Source organism: Paramisgurnus dabryanus, chromosome 22 (genome assembly GCF_030506205.2).
Source record: "Paramisgurnus dabryanus chromosome 22, PD_genome_1.1, whole genome shotgun sequence".
NCBI lineage: Eukaryota > Metazoa > Chordata > Actinopteri > Cypriniformes > Cobitidae > Paramisgurnus > Paramisgurnus dabryanus.
In genome coordinates, this window is record NC_133358.1 from 28,193,862 (window position 1) to 28,216,094 (window position 22,233).

General features: G+C 36.8%; 1 protein-coding gene across 1 annotated transcript in view; it reads right to left on the reverse strand.

The window, feature by feature from the left end:
- agap3 (ArfGAP with GTPase domain, ankyrin repeat and PH domain 3) overlaps nt 1–22,233 on the reverse strand; it is a 121,908-nt gene that overhangs the window by 95,533 nt on the left and 4,142 nt on the right. The window contains 3 exon segments of the mRNA XM_065258605.1: nt 777–862; nt 9,707–9,794; nt 16,246–16,304. Of these exon segments, the coding sequence (XP_065114677.1) occupies nt 777–862; nt 9,707–9,794; nt 16,246–16,304 (233 nt within the window).

Below are 22,233 nucleotides of genomic sequence, written 5' to 3' on the forward strand. Positions count from 1 at the left end.
TATTTAATGTCGTCCTTTATAGTCCCATCACAATGATTCTAATCACAAACATATTTCGTGACCCATCCCTCTGAGTGTTTCGAAACCCTGAGACACACAATCTTTGACGCCTGCTCAAATTTTTAAGGGCTGTTCTACAAATTCTTTGTAGTAATTTGCATTCTAATCAATTACTCATTACCATAAAACCAGCAAAACGAAACACAGACAAACCAAGAATAATTATCACAGCCATTCCACTAGGAGCAGCCCTGCCAGAAAAGTTTCAATCAAAATCCCCGTTCCCACAGCACAGGAAGTGAGTGCTCATCTCCACTACTCTCTCAACTGTTAGAAAACCATCACGCTATAATTACACTGAGCCGCTGTAAACTTCAAAACAAGGCCACCCTGAAATGGACTCCAGAGGGCAAGTACAGCCGTTCATGTACACACGGCATCCTGCTGCCAACTGTGTCAAATGGGGATTGGTTGACACATTTACGAATAGTTTTGCAGCTATTTGGACAGTTCTCAGCTCACTTTTTCTCACTTTTTAAGATGTCGTCATGGTAGCGTAACTACCACATGCTGCCCTTGAGCTGAAATTTGACGGAGGTAATTGAGGGGTATTACTAGTGCTGTACAACTACAACAAAACTAATATTTCCAGACATATAAGACCTCAAGAGACACTAAAAAATTGCTTTTAGGTTGTTAAACCTAGATATATTTCTCTTTATTAAGATACAAAGGGGATTTGGCATGTTGGCTTAACAACCCGCACGGCATCTTACCTGCAGTTCTGGTGGTCCGCCTTCATCTCTGATCAGCAGAAGATAACTCTGTCCGTCCACCACGATCTCCTTTTTAAACCGCCCTCCTGCAGGAACATCAATAAAATTAATGATACTTGTTTTACATAATCCTCCTTTCTGAAGTTCATTCACCGACTCATGTCAGCGGGGTTGAATCTACACCTCCGAGGACTCCAGTCAATTTCAACCAAGACACATCTCCAATTTTCAAGTAACATGTTTTCTGGCAGATGTGAAGTGTTGTTGAGAAACAGGGGATTGTGGGATAGAGAGAGGAAGATGTATGCGTGAGCATGTTTAAACATGAACTAATGATTAAACAGCAGTGTGCCACGCATCCCTCCCGCTGCATTATACAGCGCATGGAAACGTGCTGCGCAACTGATAAAAAAGAAATATTAGCAAGTAAATTAAATTAGACTCTATCTGAAATCTGAGCTATTCTGACGGCAGCAGCCTTATGAGAGTCTCTGGTTACTTTTTTAATGCTTGGAGCCACTGAGAATTCATATAATTAAATTGCATTTCTGCATACCGGGAACGTTTATGGGCGAGCCTTTCTTATGAGATTGCAAAATGTCAACAAAATTCATTACAGCAGGCGGGGACAAAACTTATTAAACTAAATGACCCCCTATACGTGTGATATATACGTCCATACCTACAGATATTCTTTATGATTGCACAAAATCTTTGCATCAACTTCTACGTGTATGTTCAGCGTAGTACACACTACATGTTACCCATATACAAATGTACAGCATTTTGCAAATCGATTATTTATTAGATGTTCAAACCGGATGCTAGATATTGCTCATGTGACAATGTAAACACCTAATTCTTTTAATCATTTAATGCATAATTTATATCTGACTTTTAAACAAGATGGGCAGTAAATAGTGTATACTGTGGATTAATGAAGTCATTTGGAAGGCTCAATGATATCACGCAGTGCCCGAAAATAGTCCCCTGCTATTGAAAGTTACAAGGGGGACTATTTTCGGCTGCTGCGTAATATCATTGCGCCTCCTGCAGCCATGTTACAGCAGCAAAGTCCTTGATTATTACGCCAGAATGAGAGTATAGTTCCTAACCATATCTGCCTAGAAAATCGCAACTTTAGTACACGACGTAACTACATAAGAGTCAAGTTTTAAATAGGAAAAATATAAAAACTATTTGGTACTTTTTTTGCGCGATGCTAAATGGTCTAATCAGACTCAATGGATTGTGCAAAGCTATGCTAAAAGTGGTACCGCCAGACTCGTGGAACGGCTGAATGGATTCCCTATATTTAACTATAGGGAAGCTGGAAAATAATATTTTTTCAAAATAAGTGTCCCTTTAATAATGGATGTGTTCGCATTTTGGACCTTTAAAATTGATCACACTGTCAGAAATAGAATAATATCAAAATATGGTTCCTAGCTGTCACTGGGGCAGTACCCTTTAAAAAAAGGTCCATATATGTTCCAATCAGGCACAGAAATGTAGGCCTGTAAATAACAATTATTTTCAGAATCGATTAATCGTGTGATTATTTACTTGGTTTTCGATTAATCGGATAAAAGCATAAATATTTACTTAATTAGATTTTTTACTTATTATAGCTAAATAAGGCACTACATTAGGGTATTTTGATCTGAAGTGTTGTGGAGACACTTGTCCACGCTGTCCGACGGTGATGTGGGAGCATGTGACGTCACAGACCAACTAATCGATAATGAAATTTGAATGTCATTATACAAATTTTATCGATTTTATCAATTAGTTGTTGCAAATTTGTATACATTTGGTACCAAAATGAACATCTAAGATACTAACATGAACTTTTTGGTACCAATATGCACCTATGAGTGTACTAATATTGACTCACTAGGTGCAAAAGTGTATTAATTTCAATTTTCTCGACTGGTGAGGAATCGCTATAAATTACATAAGCTAATTTAACTTTATTTTCACAATTTATAGCATTTCCTCACTAGTCAGAAAAGTTACAAATGTAAGTGCAACAAGAATTTTTTACAGTGCAGGTACCAATTTGGACGATTTTTTTCTGACAAAATTCAATTCATTTAATGGCATTACAAAGGTAGGAGAAGACAGGATCTTATTTAACTCTGATCGTGCTTAACTGAAGAAAAAAGTTATAAAAACACCTGCAATGGCATCATGGTGAATGAATTATATGATCATTTTCCAGTGAACTATTTCTCAACTCCACACTTTCTGCCAGAAAATCCATCATGGATCTTTACAATTTCTGTACACCCGCTGGGCGAGTTTATGTTGGTAAACAGTATGAATGAAATTCAGAAGATAACAATGTTAATATTCATTACAAAGCCAAAATCCTTCAGTCTCGTCTCAGACCCGTGCGTGACCGAAACCGGTTGAAGTTCAAGCCACAGAAAATCCTTACTTTCAAGTTCAGTGACCCTGGAGTCAATTGGAATTAAGAGCCAAGAACAAGAGCATTAAAGCACTGCAGTATGAGGAGCGAGGGATGTTATTAATAGCAGCTCCGCGGGAACAGAACAGAACATAATCCTACCTGGAATTTCCAACTAATAACAGCATACAGACTGAGAGGTATTATCAGCAGAGCCATTATATCAAACCCATACAGTATATTTAATTAGTCTACCATGCCCGAATACTGAGAAGGAGTGCTAGTTATATATATTCATGAAGGTGCATGCTGAGATTGAAGTTTGCTTTAGGTTAGAAGTGAATGAAATGTAAATGAAGGCCTTAATCCATCTAGATATGAGATATGCATTGATCCTTTACTAGCATATTTAATGGCATGTGTTTCCTGTAGCTCAGATCGTAAGATTGTAAGGTCTGATCAAGATACTGGATATAATGAAATTGAGCACTCCTATTACAATAAATAGGGGACAATATCACGCTTAATATTAGGGATGCACCGATACCGATACTGGTATCGGCCTCGATACCACATTTTTCTAAAGTACTCGTACTTGTTAAAAGTCCCCCGATACCTGGAATCGATACCACGGTCTGAGAAATGTCTATGTTTGAGTGGCGTGTAAGGGGTTAATGCCTCTTGTGTTGTCCAAAGAGGCAGAGTTTACAACAAACTGGAAAACTAGTCCTTTGTTTTTTGTTAAATTATATGACTAAAGCTGTTACCTGTCAATTTAAATCATGTTTTTTTATTAAGTACTCGGTATCGGTATCGGCAAGTACTGAAATGCAAGTACTTGTACTCGTATTCCAAAAAAGTGGTATCGGTGCATCCCTACTTAATGTTGTGGCTTTGGGAATGGAAGTCCCACCTTCCAGTTAAAAGAAACAATGGCTGCGTCCAAAACTGCCTACTTTCAATATAGTAGGCGAAAAGCAGTAGGCGAGGCGAGTAGAATGTCCTAATTCATAGTATTCGGAAAAAGTAAACGAAAGTACCCTACTACTTCCGGCAAGATCCCAAAGTGTTCGTTCGATGTTATCCAACAAAGATGACTAAAGAGAGGCGTTGATTTATTCACAAATGCCCGAAAGTGGTTAAGGTACAGTTGATGTCAGTTTTAACTGTTGGTCAGAAATATGTGTTTTAATTGTGATTTTAGCATGCAATTTTAGCGATATCTGTCTTTTTCCATTCAAGAAGATAGGACTTTAGTCTTGAATGACTGCAATAACTGTTCAGAGCGTTGCAAACATGTCCGCCGAGTGGTGTGACTTCCTTACTGTGGGTTCACACCAGCCGCATTTGAGGCGTCAAATTCGCGTCTACTGTATCTAGTTTGCCGCTTGAACATATTGAGTTTACTTAGCCGCGGCAACGCTCAATTCGCGTGAACTAGATGCACAAATGAAGCGGAATCACGTCTACCGCCTCATTCGCGCTGCGAGACCTCCAGACGCGTTTCAACGCGTCTTCACATTGACTTAACACTGAAATCCTCTACCGCGCACTTGACGCCTCTCCCGCGGCTGGTGTGAACGCAGCATAAAAGGGACTTCGGTTCGATTCCTAATAAACACTAACATGTAAATAATGAAAGCACTGTAATTTTATGCGAATGCATAAACGCAATAATGCAAATATTTATTTTTGAGCCACATTATTTCCATTTCACAAATAGTGAGTTACACATCAGGGTTTCCCGCAGCACATTTCAGTTAAGGCGGCCCGCCTAAGCTTGGAAACCCTATCGCCTTAACTAGGTCGTTAAAAAAAAAAATCGCTGCACAAAAAGCCGTCAAGTGCATCTCACACCCAAGCGGGGACGCGCGACACACGGCCGAAATGAGATAAGACGTGATCCGTCATGTCTGGATGATAGCCAGTTGATAAAACGCGTGTCTGTGAGCACTGTAAGTGGACTTATGTTTTGGGTTTATTTAAGCCTGTTATTGTATTAGTCTATAGTTCTTGCAATTTTAAAGTAAGTTAGCTGGTGATTTTGTTGTTTGAGCAACCTGCTAGCTAGGTTTCACGTGCCTGTTGATTAAATATAATTGTTGAGCGCTCTTGCTCACTTTATTTATGTGCATTATTTACATGCTACAGTAGCTATAATCAGTTTTTACAATTTTTACGCTATCTATCATCGGTCGCCAGACGTTCTACAACATCTGCTTTAGTTTGTGTTTATTAACCCTTTAGTTTCACTTCTTCACGCAGCTATTCCTGTTAGAGGTAAAAACATTTAATTTAATAATAATCTGGTGTTCATTTTTTGTCATAGTTTCTTCAAAATTGTTCAAAAAGAGTGTTTTAAATAAAAATATTTAAATTTTCATCATGACGCATACGCCCCACCCCTTTGATTGCCATGCCCTCGGCTCCAACCACCTTAACTAAAAAATGTTATGCGGGAAACCCTGCACATATATGTTTAATATTCATGGTTTGCTTTAAATATGAGCAATAACAAACGTGATGCTTGCCTTAGCCAAAACCATTAATTACAGGTGAAAACAACATAACAGTCAGTGGTTAGGTTTAATTTTAAATAATTGCTTTTCCAGCACATTCGCCGATGATTCTAAGGGTTGTGCGATAATTGTATCCTGCCAGGCAGACACGTCGCAAGATGTCAAAACAGGAGCAAAGAAAATCCCTTCGGTTCCATTCTCATCGCGGAAAGCTTTCCAGGAGTGACGGATTCAGCTTGGATTTTCAGCTGCAGAGGCTGTGTTGAAAATCACAGTCTTGCCATCTCCCGCAGGAGTGAATCAGGCTTTTCCGATGCATGATTCTTTAAACAAAAAATTCTTGGTTCGCCCCTCTAATTTAGATTTCAGACGTGCAGCTGATGCCAAAAGGGCACAAACATTTAATCTCGCTCCCGTCACTCAAAAGTAAACGGCCAGGATTGATGACACGGTCTGGTGGCGGCAGGCCGGGCTGCCTGACCTTCCTGTTGCCATGGTAACACCTGAGCCATCGGAGAGGCGGAGCGTCGGCGTGCAGATGCCGAGCTCTGCCAACGCTGGCAGCGGCGAATGACAGATAACAAATTTAGATGGAGAAACGAGGGTAATTTTCAATCGAGTGTGGCTTAATAAAGCCGGGAAAGTCTACTGCTTCACGCAGTATGAACCACAACTGCATTAATCACCAGTTTAATGGAATTTCAGCAAATATGTATGCAAAACAGTCAAACGTAAAGTTTAACTGTCCACGTGATTGCGGTAATATACGTGATTTCGATATATGCTTAACACTAGAATGTGAAATATAGATCAAAATAAACAATAATAATGGGTACTGGCAATGCTTCACATTGGCACTTTAATACACCTGTGGGTTTCATTAAGGACATTTAGCACCTGAATCTTGAGACATTTTGGGTTACAGGAAGAAAATGTGTTTCTGTCAACTCCTGTTTCTGCCTTGTTACTCTTTGCTGCTCAGGTATATGTTAACATCAGTTTAACAAAGTGATGATTTATTGATTCTCGCTATAGTAGACATAAGCATTCTCGCCCTATACAATACAGTCCGGTAAGAGCAAAAAGGAGTTGAGTGAATGAAAGTGAACTGTGAAGGCCTCATTTAAAACAAGTCACAGCAGGTTTAAGAGCTTTTTCTTTCTAGCGAGAACACAATGTGCATACAGGCATTCAACAAAACCAACCGAGCCAGAAAAGACGACTTTCTGACTTTGTATAATAGCATTTTTTTCAAGGAATCCTCCAGCTTGAATGCAGGTTAAAAAAAATTGAGAAAATCGATCATGTGCTGTTGATCGTCACAAAATAACGTTGTGCTTTTTTGAGCTGTACATTTTACTAAAATTGACAATTTGTTAATGATTTCACAACACTAGTTAACATATTTACAAGTCTTGTCATGTCTACAAAAACTTTTTTTTCTAATTTTTTAAGAATGTACTGTGAATGCTATCTAAACCGGGAACATTCCTTCACAAAAATAAGTAGAAAATAAACACTTATTAAATGTCAAGGTGTCAGATTTTTTATTATTGTTAAAGTTAAGGGGGTCGCACACAGGAAGCGCAGCTTAGCGCCACGCCTTTTAAAAAAATCTAACACTATGAGTATACGCACACCGGTGCCGACAGGTGGCGCCTGTCCGCGGCGCCCAGCTTCGACTCAAGAAGTTGCTCAAATCCCTGTCGCGCCACTCACATAGTTTAACATTAAATAACATCATATTTGTTCCAAATCATTGCTAACGTATATTTTGCATTTTGAAGTAGACGCTATTTGACAAAGCTCGCACTATTTAATGTGCACTTCCGGTGAACGATACCTCCGAGTTTTCCTAGATGCGACTTGATGCGGCGTCCGGTGTGCGACCCCCTTTAGGGTTGCATAATAATTAAACACGATTAATCTATTGCATAATAAAGTTTTTTGTTTACATCATATATTTGTGCGAACTAAATTATACATAAATATACACATTTCTTAAATATATACATGCATCTGTTTGTATTTATTAATACAAAGTTAATACAAAGTTATTACACACAGTACAAACACATATATGATGTAAACAAAAAGTTTTATTCTGCAATAGATTAATTGTGATTAATCGTTATACAACCCTAGTTAAAATACTTTAATTTTAAATATATTATAATCTAGGCTTCATTAAAGCACACATTTGAAAATTTAACCTTCCTTAAAGGGATAGTTCACTCCCCCCCAAAAAAAATCTGTCATCATTTACTCACCCTAAAGTTATTACAAACCTGTTTACATTTTTTTCTTCTGGTAAATACAAAGGGAGGGTTTTAAGCACCATTGACTTCCATAGTATTTTTCTTTCCTACTATGGAAGTCAATGGTGCTTCAGTTTTCTGCTCGACTACACTCTTAGAACGGATGTTCATTAGTGTTGATTCTGGGACAACACACTAAATGCACACTAACATCTCTGTGTTATTATTGAAACAACACATTTTGTGTTCTATTTAAACACAAAATGACACATAATGTAGTAAAATTACACATAATGTGTTAAAAGCTTAACACAAAAAGATGTGTAAAAATTAACACATCCTTTCTAAGAGTGTACAAGTATGTTCCTTTGTGTTCAGCAAAACTAAAAAAAATAATTTATACAGGTTTAAACAATCCGAGGGTGAGGAAATGATGACATAATTTTCATTTTTGGGTGAACTATCCCTTTAAGACAATGAACCATGGTTTTACTGAAAATGTACCATGCTTTTGCAACAGTAACCATTGTTACACCATGGTATTTGTAAATGCCAAAAAACATGGTTACTACACTATTACTGCATTAATGAATTGCGTTAGCTGTGCCAGGACCGCTCGTTTCTCTGAACTGAGATCTGTTTAAGTTTCACAACAACTTATTTCAGTTGCTTAAAGGTGCAGTGTGTAATTTTATAGAAGGCTCTCTTGACAGAAATGCAAAATAATATACAAACCTATATTATCAGGGGTGTATAAAGACCTTTCATAATGAACCACTATATGTTTATTAACTTAGAACGAGACCTTTTACATACACCAAGGATCCCCTTACATGGAAGTCGCCATTTTGTGCCGCCATTTTTCTACCCTTAATGGACAAATTTTTTTTACCAAGTTGTCTCCGACGATGACATGTTTGTCCGGTGGCGGCTGCCGTAGCTTTTCTATGTGTTTCAAAAGCGAGGGGTGAGCAGTGGACTAAGCCGTTGGTTGCAATTCGTAACCTCACCACTAGATGCCGCTAAAATTTACACACTGCACCTTTAACAGTTATGAAAACAGCATTTAAACATGACTTATTGGGGTATAGTCTTACATTCTCGTCTGACGGTAATAAAAGTGTGTTTTTAAGGTGCAAAGTACTGACAGGAATGTACATCTGACAGGAAGTTTTGTTTTATCAGGTATGTCCGTGGCGTGAACCATTTTTTCGACTGGCAGCACGACTAACATGGCAGGGCATCTCTGGGTTCAAGGTCAGATATTATATTTCATAAAAGTCTAGTCTAAAAATGGCATAGCATTTTTTGTGCTTTCAAAAAAAAAGGAAAAAAATCGAGGATCAAATTGTGACCTTACAATCGGAAATGTAATCGAATCAAAGATTTGGGGAATCGTGACACCTCTAGTTAGCAGTACAAAAGTATATATAGAACAATATATATATACCTTGTAAAGTGCTGCAAGTCACTTTGGATGAAAGCATCTGCCCGATGAATAAATGTAAATGTATTATAAAACCATAGGGTTTCGAAATCAACGTCAGCTTTCATCCATTTACTAAATGATGCATGACATTTTTAGCTGCCAAAATGTTTGTTTACATAAAAAAACAAATAAATATGTAAAACACGCAGATGACCATTTGAGACAAATTCACAAAGAGGAGTTTCTGCACCGCAGCAGGAGGTCTTGTTGGGTGACTGACCCCGATAAACACAACGTGCTGCTTCACTCACCCTCGGGCGACTCCTCCTGTACATATGTTCCTGTCAGATACCGGTGAACTAATGCCGACTTCCCGCTGGACAGATTTCCCACGATGCCCTGCGAACAGAAATGGACACGAGTCAGGTCGTATATTGACATCAAACGACACTGTTGTGTGCAAAGTTTAAAAGACACATTTTTTAAAAGTAACATTAAGTTAAATTTCGAATGACCCTGGGAGAGAAATTCTCAGATACAACACATGGCGTGATTTTATAAGTTTTTGGAATGAGGTAATTTTGCTCCGGGAAAAAATCGCGTTAGTTATGCAAACTGTGAGGAAAAGAATCTGCGCCAATCTGTTGCACATATGCTCAGTTGAGATTACACATTGTGGGTTTCATTAAAATAAAATGACAAGAGAGTCCCAAGCATTGTTTTCTCTCCTGAAGGGATTGACTTAGCCCAGTTTTATGACTCTGTTCAACTTAAGACATGAAAAGCAATTTAGAGCATTTGTTTTAGTTCTTTAATTCTTTCCGTTCCCCTCCAGAGAAAACAAATTAGGCTTTATACTGCGGACACAACTTCACTTTTGTACCCTCCGGAAGCAAGCGGGAAGATTTATGTCAGGATGTTTAAAACCCTAAAGGGGGGATATATCATGGAAAACACCACTGGTGGGTCACTGATACTCAATTTATAAGTTTAGCCCATCATGACAGGGTTAATTTACATATAAAAGTCTTTAAACCAAAGCAACAAAAACAGCCCATTTAAGATCGCATTTGTTCTGGTGCAAGAAACCTCGCTACAAAACTTAAAAAGTCAGTGCCTTAAAGAGATGAAAATTCTATCTTCATTCACTTAAGCAAGGGCCACACCAAAAGATTTTTTAAATCTTATCCAACTTTCAAAATGTGAGAGACCACAAACATGATGAAGAAATAGACGCTTTAACACTTTTGATCCTATAATGTGTTAAGTGCACATCACGCAACATCGGATTAACTTCACAAACAACGCGAGTCTCGAATCTCAAAGATCTCGCAATGTTTCTCGTGTCCAAACGTGACTTCAACATGGCAAACACGAGCATAAAGAAATTGCATTAATACATTGGACTGCTTTTTTACATCTCCGATGTCCATCTCACTTTCAACTGTGCATTCCATGTAGTTGTTATGATTTTATCTTTCATCTGCTCGCTTTCTGATGTACAATGTACAGCGTGTGTGTGAGCATTCCCCCACACAACAGGATTTCTGATCGTAAATATTCAATATGTTGAATATTTACAATTTGCGATCGGAACGACCCCGACAGGCTTCCGAGCAGATTCAGATGCTTTTAACGCACCGCACACCACAGGAAAATCTGTTAAGATAATCGGCACAACCACGAAGACAATCGGGGCTTTACCTAGGATTGTCATGAGGGGGAAAATCGGCCCAAATTTAGCCCTGATTATCTTGCGTTGTGTACCTGGCTTTACCCTCATGTTGTCACAAACTGGTATGAATTTCTTCCAAAGGAAGATATTGTAATGAAGCAGGAAAAAACTTATATGGAAGTCAATAGCTGCATTTCCATTAGCCTTTAAATTTCGAAATTGAAAATACGGGCAATGGAAACACGTCAATTTTGCTAAAACTCCCCTATGTTCTAAGAAGTTTTTACGCTCGCACAAGGTGGTTTTTCAGGCAATTCGGAAAAGGTGTATTTCACAAAACTACATTTGAAACCTGTTGTAAGTAAGTCACATAATTCTTATTTAAAGATGACTCACTATTTACTAAAACTTCCCAGATACGTGTCTGCTCCCAAGTATAAGAGGCTTTCCTTGCCAATAATATCTGGATAACACTCCTACACCTCTTTTGATTTAAAAAAAAAATACTATTACCTCCAAGAAACACCTACACGTTGCTTCTCCTAATTATAAGGGGCTTTCCTTGGCATTAATGTTTGGATAATAATTGTACATCTCCTTCGGTTAAAAATGATGTTTGGAATGACTTATTGGAAAAACTATGTTTCAGTCACATATCATTGATTAATGGAAACGCTGTCATTTCGTAATAGTCTTTTGTTGGCAATAACGCTAAAGTTGGTCATTTGGTCATACATTGCTCAAAATATCTTCCTTCAGCAGAACAAAAAAAATTATACAGGTTTTTAAAGGGACACACTTTTTTTTAAATAGACTGATTTTCCAGCTCCCCTAGAGTTTAACATTTGAGTTTTACCATTTTGGAATCCATTTGATCTGCGGGTCTGGCGCTAGCACTTTTAGCATAGCTTAGCATAATCCACTGAATCTGCTATTAGACACAGAAAACCCGGAGATCGGCGGCATGGACTCCAAAATGGTAAAACTCAAATGTTTAACTCTAGGGGAGCTGGAAAATGAGCATATTTCTCTTTAACGACTTGAGGGTAAGTAAATAATGACAGAATTTTCATTTGGGTAAACTTTGCCTTTAAATGTCACAGAATAAGTTATAAGTAACCCAACACAACTGAAATGGAAAGAAATAATAATTTGCAAACCCTAACATCATCTTTTCAAAGTGAAACATAATGAGAGACACCTCCTTCATTTATATAAAAAAACTATCAACTATTGAACGCCAACAGATGGAAAACCTCCCATCTGCATCCAGGATTCCCTATCAGAAGAGATCCTCTCTTATCAAACAACCCCTCAACTTTCAGGAGATTCCTTACGTCTGACGCAACGCCGTTCTGCCTGTCGGTCCCTGACACGACGTCTGTTTCCATACGGCGAGATAAGAAATCCTAACAGCTGTGAATGGACAGCTTTTCGAACATAATGAGGACACAGATGCTGATAAAAACACTAACTTGAGCAAACACTTTCTCTCGCAAGCAACTAGGTTTGCACAACAGCCTGGCCTACACAAACCTCTGCAGATTTGTTACCCTAGAACACAAAACCAGTCATAAGGGTCATTTTTGTTTAACCGAGATGTATCATCTGAAAGTTGAATAAATAAGCTTTCAATTGATGTATGGTTTGTTAGGACAATATTTGGCAGAGATAACATTATTTGAAAATCTGGAATCTGAGGGTGCAAAAAAGAAAAATAATAGAAATACTGAGAAAATCACTGTTAACATTTTTGTTTGCTAATGAACGAAATTAATATGTCTGGCACAATTAAATTGTCTACTAAAGTAAGTTAAAGCATTTACACAATTAGATCAAAACATTTTTAAGATCATGGTAAACATTTCATTCAAGTGCTTACAAACTTTTGACTGGTATTGTTACTAGGACTAGGATCAATCAATAAATAAAATCCCTTTTCTGTGTTGTGTTTTTATTTTATTTTGTTGTGTTTTGATATTTAATAAACAAAAATGTGACCCAGTCTGTGAAAACCCAACTAAAGTAATTTTTTGTTGTTGTTCATTAGTTCACGCGTTTATTGTGCTCGGACACTGGATGCGCAAGCAGCGCGTTAACAATGCAGATTGCTTTTGAAATGCATAGAGAAGCTATGGTAGCCACCACCGGACAAACATGTTATTTTTGAGACAACTTAGTAAAAAAAGTTTGTCCGTTAAGGGCTTCTGTACAAACATGGGGGCACAAAATGGTGACTTCCATGTAATGCTGCGTTTACACCAACCGCGGTAGAGGCGTGAAGCGCGAGTGATTTCAATGTTAAGTCAATGTGAAGACGCGTTGACGCGCGTCAGGAGGTCCCGCTGCGCGGAAGACGCGTTCGGCGTGGCGCGGAAGACGCGTTTCCGCCTCTTTCGCGTGTGAAGCTAGCGCAAAAGGCGCAAATTGAGGGTTGTGCGCCGTACACGCGAATGGTGCTTTTTGTGCATTTTGCGGTTCACGCGAATTAGCGGCTGACGCCCGAGTTGAAAAATTTTAACTTTGGCGGAATTTCGCGCTGCGTTAATCAATCAGGAGCCTGCTTGCTGCTTTGGTGGCAGCCCCGCCCGGAGTCACTCATTCAACCAAGGCTTGATATTGTCCGTAAGCAGTCACCCGGAGCTATACGACACAAGTTCTTATTTCTATAGAGGAGACAGGAATAAAAAGGACCTCGCTTGGAAGAGTGTCAGTGAGGACATTGGGCAACCTGATAATTGTAATACACACTTCACTTTTAAGTCACGTGACGTTTATCGACCCGCGTCGTTTATTTTACCCGTATAGTAAGGTTACCAAATACAAACCGGTAACTCTCTCGATAAATGCACAATCAGCATCAGTCATTTTGCAAACAGACAACTGCATAGCACTTGCCCCTCCCACAAGAAGCGGAGTTTGCCTCTGACGCGCGTCAAATGCTTGCTTTTTCTGCGCGTCTACTCCGCTCTACACGCGCGAATGCATCCACCGCAAACCAAGCGCAGTAGATGCGATTTTGACACCCGAAACGCGGTTGGTGTAAACTCAGCATAAGCGGACCTTCGGATGTAGATAAAAACGTCTAATTTTAAGGTAAAAACAGTTTATTTAGAAAGGTCTTTATACACTCCTGATCATAGATATGTATAAAGGCTAGATGGCTCACCCGCCCTGCTGGTTAATTGAGTGGAACGTCTGCATTTTGGCGGCCATCTTACAACAGGGCGCTCGCTCACTCCTAGCATTGAGTTTTAATGATGCAGGTACTTTTAAATGACCATAACTGGCTTAATTTTTTACCGATTTTCAAACGGTTTGGTTTGTTATAAACGTCAAAGATGTAACTATGACACTGCATACCTATACTAAAAATATATAAAAAATTCATGAAACATGTCAAAGCATCCAGTATTATAGCCACGTTAATAACGTTTGTAAAAAACCAAACCGTTTGAAAATCGGTAGAAAATTGAGCAAGTTATGGTCATTTAAAAGTACCTTCACCATTAAACTCAATGCTACGAGTGAGCGAGCGCCCTGTTGTAAGATGGCCGCCAGGTGATGCCATTAGGGACTCAGCGGCAAGCCATCTAGCCTTTATACATATCTATGCTCCTGATAATATAGTTTGTATTTTTTTTGCATTTCTGTCAAGAGATCCTTCTAAAAATTACACACTGCACCTTTAATCATAGATCTGCAAATAAACTGATCAATATACTTGAACTGTCCATATATGGTTTTCAATGATTACTTCTCAAAATTTACATAAAAACTACAGTAAAATCAATACAGTGGCAGCGATGCATAACTATTTAGTACTTAGCTGATGCTGATAATCAGATCAGTTGATTTTAGCCTGACTAGTTTGGGCCAACATTGATTTAGACAACATTGTATTGTAGATTCTTGGGAACCATTCGACCTTCAAGAGTAAATGAAAGAGAATCCATCACTAAAACATCTAAACAAGGAGGATTATGAGCCGCTTCACCTCTGATCTTCTGGGATTTCAGCTGAGCAAAGTCAGATGAAGGTATTAAACATCATCATCTTCTTTGCTTTACGTTAGAGACTATTTTGGTTTATCAGAGGACACTGTGCACTTCCAAACAATAAAGTTTTAGACCAGCGGTTAAAAAAGTGTATATCTCAGGACGAACAGAAACATGGGATTACTGGAGGTAAACCAGGTTTCATCCTATTGCCTCAGAACGAGCCGATGAGAGTGTTTGTTTTATTTGGATAACTATAATTATAAAGTTAGATCATTCTTGCGTAAAGTGCAGTTAGATACTAGTAAATGTGTGTGTGTGCTTTCATAGCACAAAAATGGTTTTATTCGAACTAATAATATTAGTGGCTATATATCAACAAAGGCACACTGCAAAAAATTACTTTCTTACTTCAACAAATATCTTAAAGTTTTTAAATCAAAATATTTTCTTGATAAGCAAAATGACCTAATCAAATAAGTCTGGTTTTTAGACAAAAAAAGATCAAATTTAAGTGAATTTGTGCTTATTTGTGGTGGGGTAAAACATTTTGCTTTATTTATTTTTTCAAATAAGTGAACTTATTTCAAGATTTAAAAAAAAAAAAAGTATTTTAAAGTATTTTTTACATAAAACTAGACAAAAATACTAAGTAAGAAAGTCATTTTTTGCAGTGCATAGATACATCATTACAAAAAGTGAAACAGTAGCCCATTTCATTGAATACTGTATACCGTACATTTATATCTGAACACCTCAGGGATCATGGATAAAAGTCTACAAAACATTAAGGGAGTGTGTACGCCAAAGCATTTTCGCCTGCGGCCGGCAAATATTTCCAATGGAAATGGTGGGTTTTGTCCATGTTCAGCACGGAGCGCCCAGATTTGAAAAATGTCCAACTTTGGATGAAACCCTCAGCTTTCAATGTCACTTTTCACTCAGCTATCCAATCACAGTGAAGGGGGGCGGGACAAATATCACAACAACCAACCGGTGCATCGTTCAATGACTGATAAACAAAACAGAAGTATAATAGCAACCAAAGCACTTACTGTAGCTTAAAAAAAGCTGGCATGCGCCCACAGTTGGCATCTGCCTGGCGTTTTCAGCTGTGTTTAGGTGTACATACCCCTTAAGGGATCAAACTGGGATGTTAAGTATTGGAAATACTCACCACTTTGAGCTCTGGTACTGATCGACTCAATGTCCATTCTTGACTGTTCACAAAGGAGTCTGAAAAAGAACAAACAAATTTAGTGAGTAAGTTCACTATACAAAAGGAAAAGTATTTACACGATACAAGGAAAGCGAAATCACTGATAACATTTCACCTCACGAAAGACACAGCAGTAACTATTAATACAGTTCCAAAGAAACTCTTAAAAACACCATATGGTTGCTTGACAAGATGTATGTAATACCATCACACAACAATCGACTCCATGTGGCTTAACCAGAAATGCAAATTGTTGGTTAATAAACATTTGTTGTCTTTTAGCATAGTTTGTGTTCAGAAAGCCTGTTGGTTGACACCAATTCAGTAAACAGTGAACACCCATTTTATCCAGCCACTAAAGTTTTAAACCGCCTGCTTTCAATCTCATGAAAACAAATGGACAAAACATAACATGATACACACAAACGTTTGCTGTTCACGACAGATCTGAGCCGAACTATGCTACGAGATCAAGTACTGTCATACATTTTTAAAGTTATACATACTTTACATACGTACCAAAACATAAAAGTGTTTTGTACTCAGGAAACACAAATACTGATCAAATGTAAAGTTTGAATGCAATGTAAGTCATTTTGGATAAAAGCGTCTGGCAATTGCATAAATGTAGTAAAAAACGTAGACACCTAACCTGACCTAAAATATTTGTGTTACAGACATGAATGATACTTCAAATCTTACACCTTGTTAAGTAGTGGTGGGCAAACAATTAATCGCGATTAATCGCATAAAAAAGTTTGTGCTTGCATAATATATGTGTGTTTACTGTTTGTAGTTATTATGTATATTTAAATACACATAAATAATTTTTAATGTACATAAATATGAACAAATATATAAATAAATATAAACATTATATTTATATTATTATTATTTACTTATATTTATGTACTTTGAAATATATATATATATATATATATATATATATATATATATATATATAAATTATGCAAACACTCAAATACACATAAATAATTTTTTTATGTACATAAATATGAACAAATATATAAATAAATATAAACATTATATTTATTATTATTATTTATTTATATTTATGTACTTTGAAATAAATAAATAAATAAATAAATAAATAAATAAATATATATATATATATATATATATATATATATATATATATATATATAAATTATGCAAACACTCACTTTTATTTTCTGTGCAATTAATCGTGATTAATCGCTTGTCCACATCTATTAAAGAGCAACTTTTCTTTGTGATTTGTGTCATTATTTCAAACTGCCGGATGATAAAAACTGTGGATTTTCACACACTCCAAAAATTGCTGGGTTGTTTCAACCCATGTTGGGGTCAAATATGGACATTCACAGCATTTGTCTGTATTGTACCCAACCATGTGTTGAAAACAACCCAGCATTTTTAAAGTGCTGACAAGCATGACAAATTTAATTCAGAAAATGTCAAAATCCTTTTTTGTCGAACTTAGTCTTGTATTTTGGTGGTACATTAAATTTGAGGAATCCCTTGAATAAAAACAACTGTGTCATTCCAAAAGTTGAAGATCAAGCATGAGCCATAATTGTCAGTAATAAGCATGTTTGTCATGTCATTGATTGACATTGGAAAGAAACTCAAAAGTCTCATTGGCCCGTTCAGTATCACACACACACACATACACACGCACACAATCTTCTGTGCAGCGATTACATCATCACAGTGGACACATGGGCGTCCCCGTTTAATGCAGTACAGAGATCTACGGCACGCTATTGTTCAGAGCATTTCTCCCTTCGCTGCTCTTGTCCATTTAAATCAACGAAGAAAAACCTCTTGTGGATTCAAACGGTTGCACGAGAGAAAAATTTACACAGAGATACACACACGAATTGCAAGCTAAATATGAGAGTTTCATCCACATTCTTTGAAACTGTGGGCTAAAAGTAACACCCAGGATTTTCCTTACATCTTGCTGACGTGACTACAATACGATTTCTCCTAACATACCCGCTCTCACGATCGGATCTGGGAAAAAGATGACCCACACATCCACATATCTAAACATGACAACCACACCCTGCAATCTTACAGGACACAATATTACTGCTTCTTTCCAAAGTTGGTACAAGAGAGAGTTTTGGGCACCGTTAACACAAAGGTCAGCGAAAGTCAAAAAACACAAAATGATTTGACTGCTGCCAAACTCAGTCAGGCATGTACTGAGTAAACATGTTATTTCGACAAGACATGACGAGATTGGCAAAAATGAAACCCCCGCTGTGCCGAATGACCATCAATCTGATGCTACGCTTCAGAATTTCAATTTGATGCTTTTCATTCTAGGCTGAAGTGCACACAAGGCTGTTTTTCCAGCTGTCACGAGGGAACTTCACTGTTATAAAGTCAGAGAAACTGAGTCGGAGTTTTCAGAAGGCCATTTTAATCACACGGGAGAACGTTGCATTTATAAATTGCGCTGAATGCAATTTTTATAGCCTCTTGGAGACTCGGTTTTAGAAGTCAAGCGAAGATGCCAGACCACTGAAGTACTCAAGAAATCAGATGTGACAGCTGAGATTCATTGTGATAACCCAACCGCTGACACTTTGTTGAGTTCAGGCCCCAATGGTTACAGACCTCAGTAGAAGTGGACAAATATTTGATGTGACAAGGCTATGAGGGGACACACACAATGCCTTATATTGTTTTGTCCAATGGAAGTTGTTTAGACATTCAACTTTTGGAGAAGATGCAAAACAATTTAAAGGGATAGTTCACCAAAATGAAAATTCTGTCATCATTTACTTACCCTCATGTTGTTACAAACCTGTATACATTTCTTTATTCTACTCAACACAAAGGAAGATATTTGAAGCAGGAAACAGAAGCACCATTGACTTTCATAGTAAAAATACTATGAAAGTCAATGGTACTCTTTGGTTAAAAACATTGCTTAAAATATCTTCCTTTGTTTTCAGCAGAACAAATAATTATATTGTAACAACATGAGGTTGATTAAATTATGACAGAATATTCAGTTTTGGGTTTAATACCCATCAAACTTCCTGTTTATTCACAGGCGTGTTTTCCCCAGAGAAGATTTACAGAGCATCCTGAGATTTTTGCAAAGGACACAATTACTGAATACATTAACTAACAATTAGCAATACCTGTATAAATTTCTTTATTCTGCGGAACACAAAGGAAGATATTTGAAGCAGAAAACAGAAGCACCATTGACTTACATTATAGGAAAAATACTATGAAAGTCAATGGTGCTCTTTGGTTGAAAACATTGCTCGAAATATCTTCCTTTGTGTTCAGTATATTGTATTCAATATATTGTAACAACATGAGGGTAAATTATGACAGAATATTCAGTTTTGGGTTTATTACCCATTAAACATCCCTGTTTATTCACAGGCGTGTTTTCCCCAGAGAAGATTTACAGAGCATCCTGAGATTTTTGCAAAGGACACAATTACTGAATACATTAACTAACAATTAGCAATATAGCTTTCAGCATTTTTTTCATCTTTAATAATGTTAGTTTATTGTGAATTAACTCATGTAAACAGTTACAACTTCTGGTTTAAAACAAACGTTATTAGTAAATGCTGAAATTAACATCAACTAAGCTTAACAAATGCTGTAGAAGTAGCTAGTTTATGTTAGCTAACGCATTAAAGGGATAGTTAACCCAAAAATGAAAATTCTGTCATAATTTACTCACCCTTATGTTGTTACAAACCTGTATACATTTCTTTATTCTGCTGAACACAAAGGAAGATATTTGAAGCAGAAAACAGAAGCACCATTGACTTACATTATAGGAAAAATACTATGAAAGTCAATGGTGCTCTTTGGTTAAAAACATTGCTCGAAATATCTTCCTTTGTGTTCAGTATATTGTATTCAATATATTGTAACAACATGAGGGTAAATTATGACAGAATATTCAGTTTTGGGTTTATTACCCATTAAACATCCCTGTTTATTCACAGGCGTGTTTTCCCCAGAGAAGATTTACAGAGCATCCTGAGATTTTTGCAAAGGACACAATTACTGAATACATTAACTAACAATTAGCAATATAGCTTTCAGCATTTTTTTCATCTTTAATAATGTTAGTTTATTGTGAATTAACTCATGTAAACAGTTACAACTTCTGGTTTAAAACAAACGTTATTAGTAAATGCTGAAATTAACATCAACTAAGCTTAACAAATGCTGTAGAAGTAGCTAGTTTATGTTAGCTAACGCATTAAAGGGATAGTTAACCCAAAAATGAAAATTCTGTCATAATTTACTCACCCTTATGTTGTTACAAACCTGTATACATTTCTTTATTCTGCTGAACACAAAGGAAGATATTTGAAGCAGAAAACAGAAGCACCATTGACTTACATTATAGGAAAAATACTATGAAAGTCAATGGTGCTCTTTGGTTAAAAACATTGCTCGAAATATCTTCCTTTGTGTTCAGTATATTGTATTCAATATATTGTAACAACATGAGGCTAAATTATGACAGAATATTCAGTTTTGGGTTTATTACCCATTAAACATCCCTGTTTATTCACAGGCGTGTTTTCCCCAGAGAAGATTTACAGAGCATCCTGAGATTTTTGCAAAGGACACAATTACTGAATACATTAACTAACAATTAGCAATATAGCTTTCAGCATTTTTTTCATCTTTAATAATGTTAGTTTATTGTGAATTAACTCATGTAAACAGTTACAACTTCTGGTTTAAAACAAACGTTATTAGTAAATGCTGAAATTAACATCAACTAAGCTTAACAAATGCTGTAGAAGTAGCTAGTTTATGTTAGCTAACGCATTAAAGGGATAGTTAACCCAAAAATGAAAATTCTGTCATAATTTACTCACCCTTATGTTGTTACAAACCTGTATACATTTCTTTATTCTGCTGAACACAAAGGAAGATATTTGAAGCAGAAAACAGAAGCACCATTGACTTACATTATAGAAAAAATACTATGAAAGTCAATGGTGCTCTTTGGTTAAAAACATTGCTCAAAATATCTTCCTTTGTGTTCAGTATATTGTATTCAATATATTTCTAACAACATGAGGGTAAATTATGACAAAATATTCAGTTTTGGGTTTATTACCCATTAAACATCCCTGTTTATTCACAGGTGTGTTTTCTCCAGATTTTCAGAGCCTCCTGAAATTTTTGCAAAAGGCAAAATTTTTAGTTTAATGCTAGCACTTTACAATAAGGTTGCATTTGTTAACATTACTGAATGCATTAAATAAGGAATAATTGACGATGGGCCATTGAATTATTAGAAAAATAATGCCCACCTGCGGTGGTGATGCGGCCACGACGCCTGGGGAAAACACGCATGTGAATAAACAGGGATGTTTAACCAGTATTAAAGAGATAGTTTACCCAAAACTAAATATTCTGTCATATTTTACCCTCCTGTTGTTACACAAAGAAAAATATTTTGAGCAATGTTTTAACAATGTATTTTTCCTACTATGAATGTCAATGGTGCTTTTGTTTCCAGCTTCAAATAGGCTTTCTTCCTTTGTGTTCAGCAGAATAAAGAAATTTATACAAGTTTGTTACAACCTTTGGGTTAAAAAAGTAAAAGTAAATGCTGAAAATAACATCAACTAAGATCAATAAATGCTGTAAAACTAATGATAGTTTGCGTTAGCTAACACATTAAAGGGACAGTTCACCCAAAAATTAAAATTCTGTCATTATTTACTCACTCTCATGTTGTCACAAACCTGCATTAATTGTATAACAAAGTAAGTAGCATTTTTCTTACTATGGAAGTCAATGGTGCTTCTGTTTTCTGCTTCAAATATCTTCCTTTGTGTTTAGCAGAACAAAGAAATGTATACAGGTTTGTAACAACATGAGGGTGAGTAAATAATGACAGAATTTTCATTTTTGGGTGAACTA